Below are 20,103 nucleotides of genomic sequence, written 5' to 3'. Positions count from 1 at the left end.
CGCAAACTGCCAAACAACAACAAGATTGTGGACCTCTTGAAGGAATAACACTACAAGCTCTCCTTAATATCTGGGTGGGTCTGTCTATTACTTTCCCATCACTCCTAACTCACATTCTCCCTGGGATATTTTCGATTATGTGTTGTTACATGTTCAAGGAGATCTGTTTTTTTTTGTGAGAATGATGTAATGGTCTTTTGGAGGTCACCTGATGTGATTTTCCCGCCGATGTGAGGTCACGTGATGACATGTGCCCCGTGACTATATAAGAGTCGACTCAGGTGACGCAGTAGGTTTTTGAGTTTGTAGATTTCCAGGTAGAACGTGTTGTGCCTCCGTTTCTGTTGCGTGTTTGTTTTTGTGACGCAGTTTCATTTTTAAAACGGAAGGTGCATTCTCTTACAAGATATTGCATTTGGACTGGAAATTTGCGGCTGGAAGTGCCAATTTACTCAATTCCAACAGTTTTGAAGGGAGAGTGAAGAATTCATCGAAGTGAAGGATTGAGAGAAGTCGGCATCGTTTGGCAGTTTAATAAAGAATCAACCTTATTGAGTCTTCGTTGGAGAGAACCTGCATCGAGATAACTCTTGCAATAGCACAATGAGTTCATGCACAAAGGCTCTCTCTCTCTAAAAGGAATTTAAAGTCAGTTGATTTAAACTGTTTATTTCCAGCATCGGGAATCCTGTGGACGGAACCAGCAGTAAAGGTGCGTCGGTGAAGAAACCTTTCTCCAGAGAAGTCTCTCCCAATTGAATGTGTAAAATTGTTGGACTTGCGAAGTTATCGCTTTAAGAACTATATCTGACAGTATCGCTTTAAGAACTGTTTTCGCATTTAACGCTTTAAGAACCAGAGCCGAGTAGAGTTGATGAACGGCTGCGTACCTGTTTAACCTCCAGTTAAAGTTTTCCTTTGTTTTTTTTTTCCGTTATCGTTTATATGTGTTTAATAAATGTTTGGTTGTTTTCATAAAACCTGTCTCGATTAATATTCATTGTTGCCGGTTACGTACAGTGTTTTGTTGCATTTTGGATTACAGAGCAAAGCCATTTTCCTCATTGCATTTCGAAAATATTTTTATAAAGTATTCTCTGATTCACATTCCTCTGCCTCATTCCTTGTTAAGGGTTTATATATCAAATATTATTTAACTTTAAAACAAAGACTTGCTTTGCTGATGTCGTGGCACAATCTGTATCAAGAACTATATAACCAAATGTTCTGGTTACTGAACACGAGTGTGTCAGGGATTAATTTGGGGAATGGACCATTAAATCTAGATTAATTGGAACACAAGAAGGGCCATTTTCATCTTCACTTGGTCGGGATGAACAGATTGCCTTCCGGTTATAGAACCTGATTGATTTTCATTTTCATTTTGTGCCCGTAACGGGCCTTCAACAGTTTCTTAAACACTGTTTGCAGTTTACCACTGGAAGATCTTTTCGAGAAAGCCCAGAAGAATGGGGTTGCGTCAGTTGTGTTGACAAAGGCAGGAAATAACTGGGGAAATCTGGCAGGCATGACAATGGGCAACAGAGGAAATATTTAAGGACCTCAGGCAGAATAAACTAAGTAAGTTTTGGAAAATTAAAATCCAATACATTCCTTTCTTGTGTAAAGCAGACGGGAATAAAATAAATCCAATAAGGTACGAGAAAGCATTTGTAAAAAATATTTATCAAATCTTAAACTGGAAAATCCTGTATAAATTAGATATAATAAGATTGGGGAGTAGTTTAAACATCTTCCCTGCACTTAGCCGAGAAAGATCATTTAACGAGGTTGAAATGATGTACTTTCCTGTGTCATTGAAGAATGTTAATACAGAATATTAACAATCTAAATACAGTAACGCCAAGAAATGAGCAATGCATAAAGCTCCTGACTTCTGGCTACAGATGTCTGCAATAAAGAATTCCCGCTCCAAAGAATACACTGCCCAAGAGTTGGTGCAGTCCTCCAGGAAATAGGCATCTGAAGGAAATTTTGAAAAGGTAAATACAGGCACTGATATAAACTCAACAAAACTTGCCCATACTAGGTCTGCAGAAGTCAGACAACAAATGTTGCATCGCTGAGAGTGGTAGTAGCCTGCCATCTGCTGATCAACTCATGAGGTGATGAAGTCCTCCTTATTGAGTGCTATCTGTATAACCAAAGCTGACCTGCAGAGAACAGACATTGCGTGTTCGAGGCAAACTTCTCTTTTTTTTCCACCAAATTACCTTCACTTTACTTTAAGATAAACCTCAACTTCTCGTGAAAAAATTTCCAGCTGATAGAAAAGAAATAGAATCTGCTGAGGTCATCTATTGTGGACAATAGTGAAATTATTTAAGAAACCAAGTTCGAGAAAAAAACTGTTGCGTGAACTTGTTCAAGAAGTTCCAGAATTAATGCTCTTATAGTGAAGGTAATTTCACATTATTGACTTAGTGCCCCTACCATCTCAAAAGCTCTCAAACCTATAAAAAATATTAGAAGATGAAAGATGTTTTCCCAATTTTACAAGTCACAGAGAAGTCTTGAAGAAGGGCCTCAGCCTGAAACATTAACTGTCTGTTCAATTCTGTACATGCTGCTGACCTGCTGAGTTCACCAGCATTTTGTGTGCGTTGTTTTGCATTTCTAGCATCGGTAGAATCTCTTGTGTTTACAGTATTGTTAATCCAATCAGTCTTGGCTGAATTCTACCTCAGACCTCAAAGAGGAAGTTCCAGGGTGTTTTGTTCCTTCATTCATTATTTGCCATGTCATATCATGGACTCTCCATGATTATGATTGTTCTTGCCAAATGTTTTTTAAGAAGTGGTTTGCCATTGCCTTCTTCTGGGCAGTGTCCTTACAAGATGGGTGACCCCAGCCATAATCAATACTCTTCAGAGATTGTCTGCCTGGCATCAGTGGTGGCATAGCCAGGACTTGTGATCTGCACCAGCTATCTGTACAACCATCCACCACTTACTCCTGTGGCTCTGATGGGGTGCTAGGCAGGTGCTACACCTTGCCCAAGGGTGATCTGCAGAGTAGCAGAGGGAAGGAGTGCCTTAGACCTCCTTTAGTAGAGATATAGCTTCACACTGCCACACTCCATGGTGTTTGAGTCATAAATATTCTTTGTCACAACTGAGAAAGAGAGAATACAAGTCAGTGCCCCCAAAATACAAAACAAGTTAACCTGTTTTTCTCTTGAAAGCTCTTCAACCTGGATTATTAACTCTGTTTCTTTCCCCAAAGATACTGTCTGACCATTTGAGAGTTTCGAGCATGTTTTGCTTTTATTTCAGACTTTCAGCATCTGCAGTTGATGCAGAACTGATTTTTGATTTTCATTTATCAACAGAATCTTTGTATCCTTTTTGAAGACAGTCTATAAATTTCCTAAGTAAAAACAAAATAAATTAAAAGCCAGTGAAGTTCTTACTTATCACTTCTTCGCTTGACATACTTGCTGATTGTGGCTATTTGATACTTGGAATGAGATGTGTTGATCCAAAATTATTTTAATTGGTAAACTTACTCACAGCCCATTATGCAATTAACATTTAAGAGCGGCAATGAAAGTCCCTCCATTGTTGGTGGCGTTCAGAGCTTCCTTCATCGTGCCAGGAGATTACTTTCAGTTTTCACTACTGTTAGCCATGCAAGTCCCCGATGGAGACTCGGGAATACTGTCACACTCAGATGTAGAGGGATTCTTCATTGCTGTTTCCGTAACCATTTTGTTTTACCAGTTTTGTCTACAGCTGAACCCCTGAACCTGGAGGACTGGTGGACCACTCTGAGTTTGTCCTCTACCCTTTGACCTGTTTGGCGTGGGTGACCCTACCAGGAGCCAAAGCATAAAGCCCTGACTCCAGCCAACATAGCTCTCCAGGTCATTGAGGCACACAAGCCTCCAAACCCTGCCACGAGGCTGTGGTCCTCTTGGAGACCCAATAGGTAAAAATGGGATCATATTTATGGTCCTCCTTAGATTCCTTTCAATTGTCCCGTGATCAGGGTAAGATGAAATTGGGGAATTGCTGGGCATGAAGCTCTAAGGGCCTATTTCATGCTGTATCTTAATAAATAAAATAAAATAATAACTCAGCTGGTCAAGCAGCATCTGTAGGAGGAAAGGAATTGATTAGTCCTGATGCAGCGTTCCCACTTGAAATGTCAACAGTTTCTTCCCTCACACTGATGTTACTTGACTAGTTGAGCAGATTGCTTGTTTCAGCTGCAGTATTGTGTAAACGTCTTCTGCATATATATTGCTCGGGTGTCTCTGACTTTTGTACATTAAAGTGTTACTGAATAACACTTCTTGCTACTCAGTTAATACACAGCTATGTATGCTTATTTCTGTTTCCCTACCACCTTTCTATTTTAGCCAATATACAGTACTGTGCAAAAGCCTTAGTGTGTGTGTATATACATATATGAATGCTTCAAGAAAATGTAGCTGTGAAGAAACATCGTGTGGACCCACCGCTTTCTTGTCCTTCCGAATACCAATGGAGCAGCTTTCCGATGGAACATCAGCAGGGATGAATTCCTAGACAAATCTTTATAAACACATGTTTGTCAGAGTCCCTCAGGATATCAGATATTCCACAGAGGTCAACCTATAATGAGCTCCACTCCAAGGAAGAGTCGGTAAATTTGATTGGGATGACAGGACATCAAGGAAAAGATAGATATCACTATTTCCTTTCCAAAGGCAAAAGGATAAGCTCTAATACTGATAGGGTTACACCTTGCATCTAGCCCTGCTATGTACCGTCTGGATATACTTTATGATGCATTGAAAAGGGTGTATTGCAATGCATTTAATGTTCTACCACATGGATCCAACAACAGAACTGACACCACAGAATGAAGTTATACACATATTTTTTTAATGTTAAACGAAGACCTTCAGCGGTTCTCACACCAAGAAGCAGACACTCAGCTGGAGTCCTGGCTGTTGACTGCCTTTCAGACCCAGACATCATCCATGCTTTTTGGAAGTGATCTCCATGCTGAATTCAAAGAAACCAGGAGGCCTCCGGTTGACCTACAGCTCCTCTCGCGGCGCCTTCAATGGGTAGTTTTGGAACTCCTTCGGGACATCCTCTCCCTTGGCTGATTTTTTATAGAACCCCAATGATTCAAGGAGAGCAGAAATCTCATCAGCTGTCATATCCTTCACAGGCAGCCTCTGTGAGAGGGAGAACCAGGAGTGGCTGAGAACACAATAGGCAATGACTGAGGCGACAACCATTAGACTTAGCAACAACAGGCAGCCAATCAGAACAGTTACTTTTAATGCAACACACATAAAAGTTGCTGGTGAATGCAGCAGGCCAGGCAGCATCTCTAGGAAGAGGTACAGTAGATGTTTCGGGCCGAGACCCTTCGTCAGGACTAACTGAAAGAAGAGCTAGTAAGAGATTTGGAAGTGGGAGGGGGAGATCCGAAATGATAGGAGAAGACAGGAGGGGGAGGGATGCAGCCAAGAGCTGGACAGTTGATTGGTAAAAGGGATATGAGAGGATCATGGGACAGGAGGCCTAAGGAGAAAGAAAAGTCGGGGGGGACCCAGAGGATGGGCAAGGGGTGTAGTGAGAGGGACAGCGGGAGAAAAAGGAGAGAGAGAAAAAGAAAAAGAATGTGTGTATATAAATAAATAACGGATGGGGTACGAGGGGGAGATGGGGCATTAGCAGAAGTTTGAGAAGTCAATGTTCATGCCATCAGGTTGGAGGCTACCCAGACAGAATATAACACCTTATATTCCATCTGGGTAGCCTCCAACCTGATGGCATGAACATTGATTTCTCTAACTTCTGCTAATGCCCCACCTCCCCCTCGTACCCCATCCGTTATTTATTTATATACACACATTCTTTTTCTTTTTCTCTCTCTCCTTTTTCTCCCTCTGTCCCTCTCACTACACCCCTTGTCCATCCTCTGGGTTTTCCCCCCTCCCCCTTTCTTTCTCCCTAGGCCTCCTGTCCCATGATCCTCTCATACTCCTTTTGCCAATCAACTGTCCAGCTCTTGGCTGTATCCCTCCCCCTCCTGTCTTCTCCTATCATTTCAGATCTCCCCCTCCCCCTCCCACTTTCAAATCTCTTACTAACTCTTCTTTCAGTTAGTCCTGTTGGAGGGTCTCGGCCCGAAACATCGACTGTACCTCTTCCTAGAGATGTTGCCTGGCCTGCTGCATTCACCAGCAACTTTGATGAGTGTTGCTTGAATTTCCAGCATCTGCAGATTTCCTCATGTTTGCGAATTACTTTTAATGAATAACACCAGTTTTTAGACACAGATTTTGAAAAGTCAACGTTAATTAACCAGCAAAGGCTAAAGCAGCTGAGATTGATCTTCAGAGAACAGGGAAGAATTGAAAGTCAATTCAATTGAAGCATAAACTGAGAATGCTCCTGAAAACTAACTACTACATCGACTCAGGCCTAGGGAGCTGGCGTCGGGCAAAGGCCTGAAAACTAAAATACGCCACATTCCTTTTGTGGGATGTGATAAACAGAGAGAAAAGGACAAATTAAATAAGATGCTGGAAAGAGTAAAAACAAACTTCTGGCAGAACCCAACTGGTCAGGCAGCATCTGCAGAGGCAGAAGGATAGATTCTACATTCCACGCTTCACTGAGTTACTCCAGCAGTTTGCTTTCTGCTATAGATCCCAACATTTGGAATCTTCTGTTTCTCTCTGTTCCTAGAGAGCATTTGTAAAAGTTATAAATGAACTCCTAATCTGGAAAAAGTAACTGGATAAATTGGAATCAAGAGTTGATGGTAAGATTGGGAAACGGTGTTTAGACCTTTCCTCCACCTGACAGACCAGATTTTCTCTCTTTCCCACTTCAACCTTAAATATGGATTCTCTTTCTCTTTCCACAGATGCTGTCTAACCTTTTGAGTGTTTCTACCAATTATTTGCTTTTGTTCTGGCTTTTCAGCATCTGCAGTCTTGTATCTGAATTTCTAAGCAGATGGTTAGGTATTTGGAGCTATTTTAACCGTTTAATATCATTACTGAAAGTCCACCTCAACTCCAACTCTGTTTTCATGGATGTTTTGCAAAGAAAAAGCATTTCAGGATGTATATTGTATACATTTCTCTGACATTGAATTAAACCTTTGAATATCACCTTTTGTTCCCATATCTCTACAAATGGTGAGAATATATTAACTTTATTGTACAAGACAATAATACTTAAACTTAGGGAAGAAATAAAAATGGCTAACTTTACTTCTATAGATGTGTGGTGCAGAGTATATTAACTGGCTGCAACACAGCCTGGCATGGAAACACCAATGCGCTTGAATGGAAAATCCTACAAAAAAATAGTGGATACGGCTCAGTCTATCATGGGTTAAGCCCTCCCCACAATTGAGCACATCCACACGAAAGGCTGTCACATAAGAAAGCAGCATTCATCATCAGAGATTCCCTCCCCCACGCAGGACATGGTCTCTACTTTCTGCTGCGTCAGGAAGAAGGTACAAGAGCCTCAGAACTCACATTACCAGGTGCAGGAACAGTTGTTACCTCTCAACCATTAGGCTCTTGAAACAAAACTGGTAACTTCACTTGTCCCATCATTGAAATGTTCCCACAACCTATGGACTCACTTTCAAGGACTCTTCATTTCATGTTATTGATATTTATTACTTATTTATTATTATTATTATATTTACACAATTTGTTGTCTTCTTCACTCTGGTTGAATGCTCAAGTTAAGTGGTTTTTCATTGATTGTGAAATGTTTATTATTCTATAGATTTATTGAGTATGCCCAGAAGAAAATGAATCTCTGGGTTGTATATGGTGACATATATGTATTTTAATAACAACATTAACTTTGAACTTTGAATTTTGTACTCTTAGTGTGGTCTCATCAATGCCTCAATTAATTAAAGAGTCTCTTTCCTCTTTTCTCCCATGCTAAAACAATTCCTTCCTTAATGATTTGCCATTTCTGCAAGATACGTCCATATGACTTGTGCAGAGAGACACCTAAGTACCTCCAATACTGATAATCCCAATGTCTCACCTGAGAGAATACTCCATACTGTTCCAGACAAAGTGGCTACCTTCAAATTTAGTCTCAGAAATATGCAACATAGAAGCAGGCCTCCTGGCCCACTGAGTCTCTGCTGACTGTCATGCGCCCAAATAAGACCATAAGATATAGGAGCAGAATTAGGCCATTTGGCCCTTTGAGTCTGCTCCACCATTTCTTCATGGCTGATCCATTTTCCCTCTCAGTCACAGTCTCCTGTCTTCTCTCCCTATCCCTTTATGCCCTGACTAATCAATATGTGAATCAGATTATTCATTCTCCCTACATTTCCACCAGATTGTACCTCTCACCTGAACACTTAGGGGCAATTTGGAATGACAACTGTAACCTTTAGGACGTGGAAGGAATCCAGAACACCTGAGAGAAGCCAATGTGGGCACAAGAGGCATGTTCAATCTCCACTCAAGTAGTACAAGATGTCAGTATTGAGCCCAAGCACTGAAACTATGATTCAACAGCTATGCCAGCCCCACCTTTCTCCACATTATACTCCATTTCCCTTCTCCTTGTGGATTCAATTACCTCTTTACATACTCCTTGCAATCTCCTTTTCCAAAGAGCTTTTATTGTCAGTAAATTTTCATGTCCTTTGCCCATTCTCCTCATTTCCACTCAGTGTTTTCTACTACTTATAGGAGGAGAAAGACCCCAGAGTTTGATTGTGGTATCATTTTAAATGTTGTGTGTAAATCCAGACAGAGACTAACCTTAACAATTTCACCCTTCAGGTTATGGAAGTAGAGCTGAGGTTCCTGGTTGTGCTGCAAGTCATACTTCAGATTATGACTAAGGGATAGAGTTAAGGAAACCAGATCTGAACATAGGACAAATTTTTGACAAATCACTGCAACTGGGCCTTGGAGACTAAATCTGACTATACAGTTAAGTGAAGTTAGCAAAGCCTAGACGGCAGGTGAGAGCTGGGAAGGAAAGCAATCCTGAGGACAAAATGGTAGGAAGAATTAATTTCTATGTACTATTGGTTGGGTAGATGCACTTCACCCTAATAGAGTGATACTGCAGAGAAATAATTCTTTGGGCCTATCAAGTTATGCTGACAATCAAGAACAGATTTTTACATTAATTTAAACTTAGCCCCTTAATTCTCCACACATTCCCATCGAAAAGAAGGAAATATATACAAACACGTTTGTACATTTCTGGAAATATATATATTTCATGATTGTTTTTGGTAATTTTTTCTACAGAAGCGTTTTGCCTTTGTCTTTTTCTGTGCAGTGGCTTTACAAGACGGGTGACCCTAGCCATTATCGATACTTTTCAGAGATTGTCTGCCTGGCGTCAGTGGTCGCATAACCAGGGCTTGTGATATGCACCAGTTGCTCATAGGACCATCCACCACCTGCTCCCATGGCTTCACGTGACCCTGACCCTGGGGAGGCGGGGGGGGGGGGTGCTAAGCAGGTGCTACACCTTGCCCAAGGGTGACCTGTAGGCTGGCGGAGGGAAGGAGCACCTTACACCTCCTTTGGTAAAGACGTATCTCCACCCCCACCACCCAACTAAGCCACACATTTTTGGAATATGGAGGAAACTGGAACATCCATGGGAAACCGACACAGCCACAGAGAGAATGTGCAAACCCCATACCAGGTGAATTGAATCCTGGAAGTCAGCAGTGAACACGAGTCAGAGGAGTTTTACTCGCTGAACCACCGACAAGTTGGCAAGTAAGAGGTCTGTACTTATTTGAACAATGCCTCATCTTCCATTGAGGTCCTTTGCAACCTTGGGTGGTCATCATGTCTGTGATGACAGAAAATTTGTGAGGGAGAGTTTTTAAAGTGGAAAAGCCGTTTCGCTGGGGCAGCCCCACTCTCTCAATCTCAGAAGTCCGGGACCAGTGGTACGAGCAAGTATCACAAACTGGGGTCTTCCTTGGTTGCAGTGGATGATCATGATGCCTTCTGTGCCTCGTCATTCCCTTCACTCTCCACTGAGCGTAGCAGGACTACCTTCATGGACGTTGGATCTCACTGTGGATCCCATTCACCCAGTCCACCAGAGCTGAAGCTGACTTCCCATGCTAGGACAGGTATGTTCCTATCTCACCAAGATATGATGTCCGCTAGCTACCCTCACCTGGTTTAGCCCACCCGTCGAAGCGGTGTACCAGGGCATGGTCGCTGTCGCATGCGAACAGCTACCTGGAGCCACGGGTGAGAGCTGAGTGTCTAGTGGGGACTAAAGGTGAGTGAACTGCCCCAGAATGGACACGACACATCTTTTCACCAGAGGTGCTACCCCTCCCTGGACTCTCCATACACCCCAACAACTTTGAGTGCTCAATATCAAATATCAAATTTCTGGGAATTCACTTTCTCTGTTGTATTAGAAATAGCCAGGTCACTGTAGATGAACTTTCTGTAACAGATACTCTGTCTTCCTCTTCCTGCTGACACTGTCTTATCTATTAGGGATTCCGGACTTCTCTAACCTGCATTTGTAACTCTCACATGTCCCTTTGCTTGTTTGCCATCTCTCTTTAAGTACCCTCATTAATCTATTAACCTGATGGTTTCAGCAACAGATTGTCAACACGGCAATCCTGACCTTATCTTATCAGGGAATCTTAATTTTTCCTTCCTCAAATCTCCTAAAAATAAATTATTTTCTCACTTTCCCAGATCTGATCATGGGTACTTGACCTGAGCTACAACTTCTTCCTCTTCCCACCGACAGTCCCTGACCTACTGGCTGTTTCCAGCATCTTTTGCTTGTATGTCAGAATTCCAGGGAATTATTGATGACTCGGGGGCTGAATCTCACCTAACTTAATGTAGCTATCTACATAATGCAGGAGAAAAAATGATTCATTAAAGACTGGCAGATCTTGAGCACTGAATGCTCAGTGCATCAAATAAAGCTGGTATGGAAAATTTAGTTCCTTTGCTATATATTTCCAAAGTTCTTTCGATTCAATTGCTGAATTGTCCTTCTAAATTAAAAAAAAATGTAATTGGAACTTGCTTATTTAAAAACCAGTGAATTGTATAGAGTACTGAATTGATCCACTTGACCTGAAACAGAAGTGTGTGGGCCATGGCAGTCAAAGCTCACTCTGGGCATGGCACCTGATGATGATGGCTACACAAAAGTCTAAGGCACATACAGTATACAGTATATAGCTAGGGGGGCCTAGGACCTTTGCACAGTACTGTACTTGTCATCATGGAGCAGTGAGCGAGTTTGTCAATCTGGCGGGAGTAAAGGATGCTGGGAATGACGAGAGTGGACCATTGTGGGAAGGGTGTGGGACAGATGGCACAGAAGGATTTCTGGGGCAGGGGGTTGGTGCAGGTGGAAATGCACCCAGCCCTGAGACACCAGGCAAGGTCATTTGATTCCAAACAATTGGTTTATTGAATATCATCTGGTGCTTCCCTCTCCCTTCCCATTTTTCCAACCACGATTCCCCTCTCCCTGCCCCCTTCCCACTATCAATCCACAATAGAGACCCATATCAGAATCAAGTTTATCATCACTCACATATACAAGATTTTTTTTGTGTGGCAGCAGTACAGTGCAATATATAAAATTACTATGAAACTATGCAAAAGCCTTAGGGGCCCTAGCTATATATATGTGCCTAAGACTTTTGCACGGTACTGTAGCTCCGCTGATATTCTGAGGTTTTGATGAAGAGGGTTTGCTAAATGAAATAGGTTCTACACAATATTATAAATAGAGCATGCTAGAGATGATAGAGATTACCAGGGCAGTGAATAGAACTGAGTAGGGACAGTCTCAGACAACAGGATGTGGCCTGCAAATTAGAGGCAAGGGGAGCATTTCTTCACACACAAGGTAATAGAACTGAAGGATTCTACTCACAAAAATACACTGTCTCAGCTGATATAAGATCAGTGAACGGCAGACTTTTGTTGGACTAGGATATAAAAAGAATTTGGGACCGTGGAAGGTGTTTGGACTTTGGCTACACAATCTCTCAAGCAGGCTAAGGGAGCTTCTCTTCCTTCATTGCCTCTGATGTCTCAGAACCCTTTTAAAGCATATCCTCTGCTGAACTTTGGAAAACAGGGCACCTAAAAAGCTCTCCCAAAAATTAAAGAGGAGGGAGCTAAGAGCACGTGTTAAAATTGTCCCTTCTACGATTAGAGTGACAAACCTCACAAAGGGTCTCAGCCTGAAACGTCGACTGCACCTCTTCCTAGAGATGCGGCCTGGCCTGCTGCGTTCACCAGCAACTTTGATGTGTGTAACCTCACATTAACCCCAGTTTTCTTCTGTCTGTTTATACAATGATTACTATAATGGACGACAAAGGGACACAGAGTGACGAATGATATTACTAAAGTTTTCAGCAAATAATTCCTACTTTGGAGGCTTGGTACCTGGATAATCAGCTGCTGTGACTTCCTGAGGTGCATGAGAGAATGGTGCCACTGTTACTTTGAAAAAGGATCCAGTGCTTTTCCAGCGTCTATGATGAATAAATTCTTCACAGACTTCCAGTCGGGTCCAGATATTGATTATAACCAACGTTTTGAAGACAAGCTCTGCCATCTTCATCAGGGATGATGCCTGGGCATGTTAAATGAGTGGTATTTATACCCCTGTATTCTGTCCCTCCTGATTGGTGATCCTCGTCCAATCAGGTTTCTGCTCTCCCACCTTGTTTACAGTCGATTTTCAGTTCTTAGTTAGAGCGAGACTTTCAACCTTGTTAAAATTCTTTTCCTCTAGTTTTATTTCAATGGCTTCTTTTACCTGGTGGTCCCAAAAGCCCCTGGCGTGGCACACCAGTTTTGTGCTACTGAAGTCAATCCTATGGCCATTGTGAATGCCATGTTCTGCTACTGCTGATCTCTCCGTGTAACCTAAATGAATACACTTTGATGAGAGTTTCCACCGTGTTCTGTCTGGCCAATATATGCCGCTCCGCATTCACAGGGAATCCTGTAAACACCCATTGACCTAAGTCCCAGGTCATCTTTGACTTGCATAAGCTGTGATTTGGGCTTCCTTACAGGTTTGCGGATGGTATTAATCCAGTATTTCTTCAGGATCCTGGTGATCCTTCCAGAAATCGTAGCAATATAAGGAAGTCTTTTTATATAAGGAAATATAAGGAATTTTTTTGAGGAAATTACCAGTAGGCTAGACAAGGGAGATGCAGTGGATGTTGTATATTTGGATTTTCAGAAGGCCTTTGACAAGGTGCCACACATGAGGCTGCTTAACAAGATAAGAGCCCATGGAATTACAGGAAAGTTACATACGTGGATAGAGCGTTGGCTGATTGGCAGGAAACAGAGAGTGGGAATAAAGGGATCCTATTCTGGTTGGCTGCCTGTTACCAGTGGTGTTCCACAGGGATCAGTGTTGGGGCCGCTTCTTTTTACATTGTACATCAACGATTTAGATTATGGAATAGATGACTTTGTGGCTAAGTTTGCTGACGATACGAAGATAGGTGGAGGGGCCGGTAGTGCTGAGGAAATGGAGAGTCTGCAGAGAGACTTGGATAGATTGGAAGAATGGGCAGAGAAGTGGCAAATGAAGTACAATGTTGGAAAGTGTATGGTTATGCACTTTGGCAGAAAAAATAAACGGGCAGACTATTATTTAAATGGGGGAAGAATCCAAGGTTCTGAGATTCAACGGGACTTGGGAGTCCTCGTACAGGATTCCCTTAAAGTTAACCTCCAGGTTGAGTCGGTGGTGAAGAAGGCGAATGCAATGTTGGCATTCATTTCTAGAGGAATAGAGTATAGGAGCAGGGATGTGATGTTGAGGCTCTATAAGGCGCTGGTGAGACCTCACTTGGAGTACTGTGGGCAGTTTTGGTCTCCTTATTTAAGAAAGGATGTGCTGATGTTGGAGAGGGTACAGAGAAGATTCACTAGGATGATTCCGGGAATGAGAGGGTTAACATATGAGGAACGTTTGTCCGCTCTTGGACTGTATTCCTTGGAGTTTAGAAGAATGAGGGGAGACCTCATAGAAACATTTCGCATGTTAAAAGGCATGGACAGAGTGGATGTGGCAAAGTTGTTTCCCATGATAGGGGAGTCTAGTACAAGAGGGCATGACTTCAGGATTGAAGGGCGCCCTTTCAGAACAGAAATGCGAAATAATTTTTTTAGTCAGAGGGTGGTGAATCTATGGAATTTGTTGCCACGGGCAGCAGTGGAGGCCGTCATTGGGTGTATTTAAGGCAGAGATTGATAGGTATCTGAGTAGCCAGGGCATCAATGGTTATGGTGAGAAGGCGGGGCAGTGGGACTAAATAGGATAAAATGGATCAGCTCATGATAAAATGGCGGAGCAGACTCGATGGGCCGAATGGCCTACTTCTGTTCCTTTGTCTTATGGTCTTATGGTCTAAGTCAGGTGGTAGCAACAAGTTCCTCCCCGTCGTTAGGTTTCCTGTTTTTTGCGTCGATCTTTTTAAGGGCTAGATTGGTTTTCTTCACCTTGTGGCTGATCTGAAGGAACATCATGTGTAATAGTTTTATTTCCTGGGGAAACTCTGAATCCGAAATTGTTTTAGTATGGTTAATCAAAGTAGAAAGAACCTTTCTACGTTGGGAAGTGTGATGGTGACTGTTATTGTTGAGAAATAAGTCTGTGTGAGTGGGCTTCTGATAGATGCCATGTCCGAGGCTACCATTTGGTTTCCATCGTATTATAATGTCCAGGAACAGGAGGCAACCATTCTTCTCCATTGCCATTATAAATTAAATGTTTGGATGTATGCTGTTCAGATGGTTGTGGAACTGTTAGAGGGCCTGGAGTCCATGTGGCCACACTATAAATGTGTCACTGACATATCTGAAAAGCTCTTTTTGTAATAAAACCTTTTATAAGATTTGCACTTTTTAACTCGTGTATTTTTCCCACTCACTGGCAGAAAGCGGCATAGCAGCTAAGCTAACGGTTTATCACCTTTCTCATTTTTCATTGGCTAAGTATTAGCACATTGCCCTTGTGGTGTAATTGTTTTAATTACATAGCCTATTAACTAATTCATTTCTATCTAAGGAATTTTCCTTATGTTATTATAGAAGTGATATAGTTTTCAGAGGAGCGATCTTGGCTTCTCTACTCCTTTGCATTCATAAACCTCTCAGTATTGATTCTCAGCTCTTTATGTAGTTTGCTTGATATCTTTGTTTGCACTCTACAATAAACTGAAATTTTGGAATTAAGACTGCTTGTCACTCCTGACTCCTGGAAGAACACTAAGGATCAGGAACTAAACAGAGACCCAACATGACAGATTGCCTTTTTCTTACACTCATTCAAAAGGATACTACAATGCCAGTCGGTCCAAGAGGAACTGGTACAGTCCTGGCATCTTCTTAATGGATCATCCAACTAAACTGGGAGCCTGCAAAATAAAATCAGAGTAGAAAATTTTACAGCATTCACAGAATTCAGCGAGGTCTTTATCCTCCATGGGGTTAGAGTCATAATGTAGTACAGACAGAAACATGCCCCTCCGTTCAAATCGTCCATGTCAAACAAGATGCCTGCCTAGATTAGTCCTACTTACCCATGTTTGACCAAGAGTACAACTGGGCAGAATTCTGGTCTGCTTCAGTTAGACCAGAGTTGAATGCCATAATGGTTATTATGGTTATAGTATTAGTTATCATTATTATGTACAGACTATTACTTCCTAAACCTTTTCTATCCATGTATCTGTCTAATTAGAGCTGATTGGAGCAGCTGATGTTTAAGGATATCTTTGCTGTGCAAAACACTTATTAACTGACTTTGTAATAGATTTCCCTTTTCTATTTTAGCAGGAGTCAATAGCCGGTGCAACAACACGTGTTGAGAATATTGGAACCAATGTCTGATGCACTATTATCTCAGGCCAGCCCCGTAGTGTAGTAGTTAGCACAACGCTTTACAGTACAAGCGACCTTGGGTTCAATTCCCAGTGCTGCCCGTAAGGAGTTTGCACGTTCTCCCCATGACCACGTGGGTTTCCTCCGGGTGCTCCGGTTTCCTCCCACAGTCCAAACACCTAGTGGTTGGTAGGTTAATCGGTCATTGTAAATTTGTCCCATAATTAGGCTCTGGTTAAATTGGGGGTGTTGCTGGGTGGCGTGCCTCAAAGGGCTGGAAGGGATTACTCCACACTGTATCTCAATCAATCAGTAAATGTACCAAACCAATCCTTTTTGTACCTTTATAAATGCTGGTCTACAAGTCTTATATATGCACCATGTATTTCTTTCACTCCGCCAGTGTCATTTTTCTCAATTCCTCACCCCATGGTGAACGCTTTAACACATTGTAACCTCACCTGAAGCTTTGCCAAACATATTAGAGTTGCCCCCACCCTTTTTCATATCCGTATCACCTTTAATTTCCCTTATGTACTGTTAGTCTCATGTTTAGACCTGTCTCCTTAATACTCTAAAATTTAAAGGGGATCCCATCCTCTTTTATGTCATGGAGCCTCAGCATCAACTGAGGGGTCCGAAGACCCAGGAGCCCTGATCCCAGTATACCTCCCAGTAACCTGTTCTACCATATGGTGCATCCCTGTGTGAGGAGGTCATTACTGAGTATGTCCTAGACCTGCCGTTTCTGAAGCTAAGCTGCTTCCAGTTCCCCTGTTACTGCTGTTTTTTTTTTTCTCATCTCTCTAGCACCAAACATCAGCCCTGTATCTATCGTCTATACTGCCACAGGCTCTGGAACTGTGTGTGGAACTGCAGGTGGGGAGGACTGGTTTGCTTCAGTGACGTGGAACATTCAAATACCAGAATATTGATTATCTTATATAATTATTCATTATTACTATTAACAGGCAATTATTTAACAGAGTGGGACAGGGGATAAAGGTCCAGGATGGCAAAAGCAGACCTGAAGACGGGAACTAGCCCGTATTCACACAGTGAATGACCAGCATGGAGAATGGTTCCCACATTCGAGTGAGGGCCAACTCCCCAGAACTGAAACACGACAAGCAATGGCAGCATTTGCTCGAGGGGGCACACCATCTGCCTCCCTCATGCCTGTTCTGTGTATTTGATATCTTGTATTTATATTGATTCAACATTCTTGTTCATTTAAATAATTAGTTTTGCATTATATGTAAAAATATGTTAATTGCATGTGTCATCACGCTACTGTGTGATACATGCGTGCCTCATTTAAAATAGAAGATGAAGTTGCACTTGTATTCCCAGACCCCGTGTTTCCCTTTAAATGAGATTAATGTTTTGAAGTTACAAAACATAATACTAACCTATTGCATTATCTCAGTTATTTAACAAGTTGAGAATACTGACTGGAATCTTGCTCTTTTCTCCATTTGCGACCTCATTTTGACAGCTTTAATGTGTTCACAACAATTGGAATACATCACGACTTGCCCTGACCAAAACTAGGATCAAATCAAAAACTTTCTTCGTCATGGATTATTTTCTGTTATCAAAATCCCCTCTGATCTTTTCCAAATGCAAACCACAGAGCCCCCCATCTCAAATCTCACCATGGGTCCTCCCGCCTGCAAGTTACAACTAACACCAGAGCTGTAGAGATGATCTTCTAACCAAGAAACATGGCTTGCATGCTGACAGTGAAAGGGAAGATGGTTGATTCATCTCCTCCAGCTGAACAATCCGACCTCCTCAATTTCACAGCACCCTCCACCTTTTGGAACAACAAGTGTCCTGCATCTTGCCCACCATCTCTCCACACGTTCTTCCCTTCCCAGCCATGGAAAACACAAGAGGTCCTACAGATGCTGGAAACCTTAGGCAACACACTAAGAGCTGGAGAAACTCAGCAAGTTAGGTAGCATCTATGAAGTGGAATAAGCAATCAACATTTCCGGCTGAGATTCTTCATCAGATCTCCTGAGGGTCTTGGCCAGAAATTTTAACCATTTATTCCCCTCCATAGATGTTGCCCTGATTGCTGAGTTCCTCCACCACCTTGCACATATTCCTAAGCAATAGGATACAACTCAGCCCCTCACCTGCACCCACCCCCCTCGAGAAAGAGTGGACACTTACCACCAGTGTGGCTTGGGCTATCTCCATTTCATTCCAATCTCCATTTTCAGTTGCGTTCTGGCCAACAACCTGGTGTAGAGTCAGTGCCAGAACACACAAGAGCAGTGCCTGCACCATTTGTCCGAAGTGAGTCCTGAGGCAATGTACGTAGGAAATTCTAGGTTCGTGCTAGCTCAGGGCGAAACCACTGGCGGGAGGGAGGAGACCCACACAGCACCAAATGAAGAAGATCTTAATTGCTGAGCTTAAGTCAAAGGACGTACCAAGGAAATATTCTCAGTTCCGAGTACATTCGGAGTGAGGGACCCTTTCAGTATTGGCTTGCCCTGTCTCCAACGCTGTCCACCCGCAGTATGGTGGTTTGTTCCTGTCACACCTGTGTAACAGGTGATAATTTTAATTTCTTTCTCAGGGAACTCTGGCTTGTGCAACACGTCAGCACTACAACTGCTGTCTGGGGAACTCAAAGCTAGCCAGCCAAGCTACTTGAATGGTCTTTTAGGGAAAAGTGAATACTTTACACTGCAGAGGGCAGGGGCTGATGAAGCTGCAGAGAGTTGAAGGACTCCAGGTGTTGTTGGGCAGAGGAAGTCAGTAACAGGGTCAAACCAGCCTGAGCACCAAGCTACAAGTTAAAGCGAACTGCACTGAAGTAAAGCTTGATTACCAGTCTAACAACAATCCAGAAATTCCAAGCTTGCCATTGTACATACAAGGGGAAGGTGGATCTGAACACAGCTCTTGTCGCACAGAAGGAGGTGAAGCTTAACAGGGCAAAAGGCTTATCTCACTCTCTGTACGGTGGGGGAAAGGCAGATGAGGAATAGTTTAGAATATGGATAGCATGGGTTGGCATGACATTGTGGGCTGAAGGGCCACTGCACAGGATCAGGGTTGTAAACTCAGCCAACTCCATCAGGGGCACCAGCCTCCCCAGCATTGAGAACATCTTCAAAAGGTGATGCCTCAAAAAGGCAGCGTCCATCATGAAGATCTCCCACCACGTGGGACATGTCCTCTTCTCTTTACTACCATAATACAGGAGCCTGAAGACATGCGGACAATGTTTTAGGAATAACTACTTCCACTCCACCATCAGATTTCGGAATGGACCATGAACCCACGTATACTATCTGACTACTTCAGCTCTCTTTTTGCAATACATATTTTTTTAAATATGAGGCTCTTTTTCTAAGTTATAGCACATTTTATGTACTGCTGCTGAAAAACAACAAATTTCACAACATATATCAGTGATAATAACCCGATTCTGATCCCACTGAGGGTCCTGACGAAGGGTCTCGGCCCGAAACGTCGACTGTACCTCCTCCTAGAGATGCTGCCTGGCCTGCTGTGTTCGCCAGCAACTTTGATGTGTGTTGCTTGGGCTGTACTGTGTTCTAGGTTTTGAGCTCTAATAGGCCCTTTATCGGTGCTGCACCAGTCCAGTGCTCACCACATTGGGTTCACAGGCAGCAGCAGAATAAAACTGCAAAAGCTTACCAACCCATATGCAAACCCCACAGGGTTCTTTCTCCTTCTGCCCTTTACCTCCTTCACCCTCCCTGTCAGCTTCTAACTTCATCCCCTCTTCCCCCACTCACACACCTTCCCCCTCACCTGGTCTTTCCTATCACCTACCAGCTTGTACTCCTTCCTTCCCATTCCCCACCCTCTTATTCTCACTTCTGCCCCCTTTCTTTCCATTTCTGACGAAGGGTCTCCGCCCAACGTGTTGACCGTGTGTTCCCCTTCATAGATGCCACCAGAATTTTATGTGTGTTAGTCAAGCACCTGAGGGAAGTGGCCTTCCAAACTCTCTCCAGATTTGGCTGATAGAAATGGAGGTGGACTAGACAGGCTAATGGCCTGTTTCTGTTATAGTATTCTCTGACTGTGTTGGTATTGGTTTTTATTATAAGCTGTACCAAGATACAGTGAAAAGCTTGTCTTGCATACTGCTCATAGAGATCAAGTTATAACACCGT

General features: G+C 42.7%; 1 protein-coding gene across 1 annotated transcript; it reads right to left on the bottom strand.

The window, feature by feature from the left end:
* Positions 1-5,050: 5,050 nt before the first annotated feature.
* Positions 5,051-18,232, bottom strand: selenoe (selenoprotein e). The gene is made up of 4 exons (XM_072247849.1): positions 18,116-18,232; positions 15,389-15,465; positions 8,795-8,873; positions 5,051-5,194 (listed from the first exon to the last, which is right to left on the bottom strand). The coding sequence occupies exons 1-4, from the start codon at positions 18,230-18,232 to the stop codon at positions 5,051-5,053; spliced, it is 417 nt and encodes a 138-aa protein (XP_072103950.1).
* Positions 18,233-20,103: the final 1,871 nt, after the last annotated feature.

This window comes from Mobula birostris, chromosome 31 (genome assembly GCF_030028105.1).
Source record: "Mobula birostris isolate sMobBir1 chromosome 31, sMobBir1.hap1, whole genome shotgun sequence".
NCBI classification, from domain to species: domain Eukaryota; kingdom Metazoa; phylum Chordata; class Chondrichthyes; order Myliobatiformes; family Myliobatidae; genus Mobula; species Mobula birostris.
Note: the sequence above shows the minus strand (reverse complement) of the source record. Positions and strands in the feature narration are given on the sequence as shown.